Source organism: Tupaia chinensis, unplaced genomic scaffold (assembly GCF_000334495.1).
Source record: "Tupaia chinensis unplaced genomic scaffold, TupChi_1.0 Scaffold145057_1, whole genome shotgun sequence".
NCBI classification, from domain to species: Eukaryota; Metazoa; Chordata; class Mammalia; order Scandentia; family Tupaiidae; genus Tupaia; species Tupaia belangeri.
Genome location: NW_006204918.1, coordinates 934992 through 940247, shown reverse-complemented (window position 1 = coordinate 940247; position 5256 = coordinate 934992). Strand labels below are relative to the sequence as shown.

Below are 5256 nucleotides of genomic sequence, written 5' to 3'. Positions count from 1 at the left end.
AGGGACAATGGAGGAGGAAGATGGGACATGGCAGAGGGTGGGGATGGGGAACCTAGGATGGCAAAACAAAAGGCAAGGTATGCAGGACACAAAAATTGGGAAATCATTTGCTGAGAACATATATGTTGATGTGCTTGATTGAGCCAATGCACAGTGTATTTTGGATGGAAGATTCATATGTGTGTTGTGATGAGAAAAGAAAAAAAAAAAAGAATCAGTCGATTGGACTGAAATATCTGGTGTACAGAGGGACAAGGGAGGAATGAGGCGGCCGTAAGTAGTTAAGAGACCACTATAGGACACTTCGAAGCTACATAGAGAAGCAGATGATTAATGAGGAGGGGATAGACACACCTCTGCGCTTTTGGGTTTCCCTTCAGGAAGGCTGCATTCTAACGAGAGTGTAGACAGACTTAGAGTCTGGAAGCTCGAGGCAGGGAATGATGGTAATAAACTGGCAGAGTCGTGATTAGAATAGTTTGTATGAGAATATGAAGAAATGACCAAAGAGGACCGGCAGAGGGCATAATGTTACGTCGCTGGACTCCCATGTTGTCGACCACAGTTCTAGTCCAGAACGCAGCAACTTAAAACTCATGCCAGGTGCATGTGCGTGCATGCCCGAAGTCCCAGGAAAAGAATGGAGGAAAAGGGATGGCCATCCCCCTGGGAGAATAATAAAAAGTGACAGAAGGATCACTTTTTCAGAATATAAGAACTAATAGTGGTCTTGGGAGAAACAACAAAAACAATTAATATTTCTAGTCTGGAAAACTGGAAGAATGATACTGCCATTACAAAGTCTAGCTTGGTAAGAAGAAAGTGCTGGTTTTTCATACTCATCCAACACAAATATAATTGCTCCCCCGCCAAGGTCCAGGCACTGTAACAGGCAATAGGAATGCAGAGATAAACAACAGAGACAAGACCCAATCTCACAAGCTCACATTCTGGTGAAGATGACATACTTTTATGATAAGTAAGCAGATGTATGCATGAAGTAATGTTATATAGTGGTAAGTCGGTGAGAGACTGAAGTAAATAATAGTACCGTAAGATGGGGAAGTGAGAACGGGAACCGGGGAAGTGGAAGGGAATCATCTCTTAAAAAGGTGATTACAGTTGGGCCAAGAAGTAGAAGGAGGACACTTCAATAGGACAGGAGGTTCGTGCTTGTTGTGAATAGCAAGTTGTAAAACTTATACTTAGTAACGTACCCTTGTTATTTATTTATTTCCTCCATGAAAGAGACACAGTCAGAGAGAAAAACAAACAAGAGAGAGAGAGAGAGAGAGAGGCACTCCCAACAGAGTCCTCATGGCATGAACCCCCTCTCAGCTGGCCCAAATCATGGCCGTGCGTGCACACCCAGTGTGACCAGGAAGGCCCTGGGAAACAAACTCAGGACCTCTTCTTTGGGGGCTAAGTTATATTACATTGGACCATGAGGGGGGATAACATTCCTTTCTTTCCTTTATTTTTCTCTTTTTAAAGTTTTTAGCCATAGCATACATGCAGTTGCCAGAGAGGGGAGAGGCAGAGACAGAGAGAGGAAAAGTGAGAAATCATGGTCCAGGCAGGATGGCCATGCTGCAATCCATTCTCTGCCGATCTCCTCTAAGGATCTGGGGCATACACGCACATGTACCCAGCATGATCTTGAAGCCACCAGGTCTGGAACGCGGACTGCAGTCTGCCATGTGGAAATCAGCCCCCTTAACCACCACACTGCCTGCCCATACCACCTGCTGGCTCTTACATAATGTACTCTCTCTCTCTTTTGTGTGTGTGTGTGTGTGTGTGTGTGTGTGTGTGAAAGAGATATTTTTGCTATAGGGTGCCTGTGCTCACTGGAAAGAGAGATAGAAAGTGAGAAATAGCCCCCAGAGGGGATGGCTACACTGCAATCCCTTCTCCTCCACTCTCCTCTTAGGATTTTGGGCACACATGTGCGTGCACACACACACATACACAGAGAGGCTCAGTGTGAAGTTTAAGCCACTGTGTCCCAGATTTGAACCATGCAGACTATGTGGGAGTCCAGTGACTTAGCTATTGTGCCATCAGCTGGCCCCATAATGTGCTTTTTAGTGGCATTATTACCCCTCCACATTTCTAAGCCAGATAGAGGGATGACAGAAAGATTAGAAAATGAGGGGGAGAAGCGGAGGGCACTAGATCAAACTGGACTTAGATTAGCCCAAGTTCAATGGAGGGTTCTTACATAGGAGAAAGAAAAGCTCTAACAACGTGCATGAGTCTGTTTGTCTGTCTGTCTGTTTGTTCTTAAACACTCTTTTGCTCCTTGTGGAAAGGGTAAGGACAGAAATCAACGAGTCAGCTGGGAAGCTGACAGATTACGACAGACTGGAGTATGGCTGCTTGAATCAGCACAGCGATCAAGACCAAGAGAACGAGGTCCTAGAACTCATGGGTGGGGTCCATAGGACCTGAAAGAAAAGACGAAGATGGCTTCCGAGATCTGGAGTGAGCAACCCATTAGAGAGTGGGAAAACAAAACAACTCGAAAGCAACAGAGATGAGGTGATGGAGAGATGGAGATGGGCAGGCCAAGAATCAGAGTTTGGGGACCAACAGATGGCATAATGGCTATGTTGCTGGACTCCCACGTAGTTGACCACGGTTCGAGTCCCGGGCACATGTGTGTGCGTGCCCCGGATCCCGAGAGGAGAATGGAGGAGAAAGGATTGTGGTGTGGCCATCCCCCCTGGAGGGTGATTTCTCACTTTCTGTCTCTCTGGCTCTCTCTGTCTGTCTGGCAAGCGCACGCGCCCTATAGCAAAAACCTCTCCAAAGGAAAAAAAAAAAAGAAAAAGAACAAAAGTCAAGAATCAGAATTTGGCTTTGGATTTGTAAACTTTGGGAGCATTGATCTGGGTGTTAGAGAGAAAGCTGATGAATTCGACGTTTTTCTTTATCTGCTTTAATGTAATAATTACACAATATATGTAATAAGTTATATATAAGTAAACATGGAGGTGAAGTGTAAAGTACAATAATGAAAAGAATTACTCACGAAACATCACATCCCAAGAAAAAGCTATCTACCTAAGGAGTCTCCCTACTCATTCATCTTTTTTCTTTCCAGAAAGAAATATTAACTTGAATTTTCTGTTTCTCACTTTCCTTCTTTCAAAGTAACCATTGATATTATATATGTATGTATCTGTAAGTATACATTCTTTACTTTGCTAAATTGTGAGCATTAAAAATAAAAATTAGGGGTTGGTCTCTTCAATGTCAGTGTACTTAAGTAGAGGCTTATCAGTTTTCTGTTTATCCAAACCCTGTTCTCAGTTAGAGCAACTCCCCATCCACCACCTCCTTCCCTGACTCCTTGGCATCTTCTGTACAATACCGTCACACAGGACAGGTTGGAGAGTGACAGGTGAGAGAGTGCAGGGCACAACAACCTTCCTACTTACAAAAATCATTCAACTGAAATCCAGCAAACGTGAGCCCTGTATACGATTCTCAAGGAAGGAAATCCAAACACAGTCTCAGCTTTAGGTAAGAAAAACACAGACAAGTCCTGGTTTCTACGTAGCAGAATCACTTGCTAGTTTGCAGAGGCTGCCTGGAAGTACTTGACATGCATTCGCAGCAATTGGTAACCACCGAAATGAAACTAAGTGAATTCCGAATGTTGGGTTCGGGTGTATTTCAGGATGATGAGTAAGATAGCAATTCTTAGACCTTCTAGGGTAAACTTCAAGGACAGCATCATTGTAATTTTGAAGTGTTCTAAAAGACCTTTTAAATTAATAATACAATCAGGTAAGAAGTAAACAAAAAAGAATTTGGAAGTTTTGAAAAGCAGAACTAATAAGCTTGATTTATAAACACATAGAGAACTTTGGGCTTGACAGAAAACCTGTATTCCTCTCAGTAAATATGGGGTATGTGTGACAGGGAGGGGCTCATTGAACCAGGGATATTTTACGTATTCAGCCCTTTCTTTTTAAAGGTTATCAGACTAATAGGTATTTTACCCTGTCTTGATCTAAATGTAAAATTACTTCCTCTGGGTTTTTGTAGTAAATACAAGTTTAATAACTATTTACTGGAAGCCATATGATTTCAAACAGCAAATCTCTGCATATACGAGTGCAATTTGATATATATTGTTTTCCGGAGAAATGACAAGACGTTTTTACCTTGAACCAAAGTGATATTTCTCAACGTCTCTGAATGTTCCCAGTCCTTCAGCCTGAGATCATTGGTGATGTTATTCAGTACTTTCACTTCTCCCTTTATTTCCTGTTCCAAACGCACTTGTTCTTCTTTCAGAGACGCAATTTCTGCTGAAGCATTGTGGACACGTGCCTCTAATTTACCGATTGCCTATGAGACACAAGCGGGCACCCGTAACTTTGGTTATTACAGTTAGCAACATGGAAATTCGACGAACCTGGGGGGTTGGGGGGATTAGGTTCTAAAACACACACACTACCTCAGGAACTTTTTAGAAGGAAAAATGCGGAAACCAGAAAGCTGCTTTACAATCGCAATGGTGCGGTTGCGAAACATTTCCTTTTTCAACTGAGTGGCTGAACTTGCACATCCCCGGCATCCTCACCAAAAAACCCAAGTGATATCTGAGGTAGGCTTCTACTCCCAAATATGTAGTTGTCAAATGATAAAATAAAATACAAAAGCCTGTGGGACCAGCAGTTACCATAATGGCTATGTTGCTGGACTCCCATGAGGTCGACAGCAGTTCGAATCCCGGACCCGGTGGCTGAAAACTCACACCAGGTGCGTGTGCATGCGTGCCCAAGATCCCGAGAGGAGAATGGAGGAGAAGGGATTGCGGTGTGGCCATCCCCACTGGGAGGTGATCTCTTGCTTTTTGTCTCTCTGTCTCTCTGGTAAGCACATGCACCCTATAGCAAAAACCTCTCAGAAAAACAAAAAAGTTTGTCTAAAGTGAAATTCCTTTTCTGGTACTTAGACTGTCAACATATTACAATCCTGCACATTTGATAGAGTTATATGTGAAATTATTTTATAGCGATAATCCAAGTTTATTGCCATAACTCTCAGTGGTAATGAACATTAAAGGTAGATGTTCACATTCAATCAAACCTCAGACTAGCATACTAACAGTATTTTACTTTCAATTGTTAAATTCTCTATATTTGAGATGTCATCATTATCTCATTGTCAAATACATATTTTGCATGTATTCATATATATGAATACATATATGATGAGACTTCAAAAGGTTTGATT

The 5256-nt window shown here is 42.4% G+C and overlaps 1 protein-coding gene across 3 annotated transcripts in view; it reads right to left on the bottom strand.

Moving 5' to 3' along the window:
* The window catches only part of MSR1 (macrophage scavenger receptor 1), a 130076-nt gene that overhangs the window by 82393 nt on the left and 42427 nt on the right, over window positions 1-5256 (bottom strand). For all 3 annotated transcript variants that reach the window (XM_006167750.3, XM_006167748.3, XM_006167751.3), the window contains exon 5: window positions 4179-4365. In XM_006167750.3, coding sequence (XP_006167812.1) covers window positions 4179-4365 — 187 coding nt within the window. The remainder of the gene's footprint in view (window positions 1-4178; window positions 4366-5256) is intronic.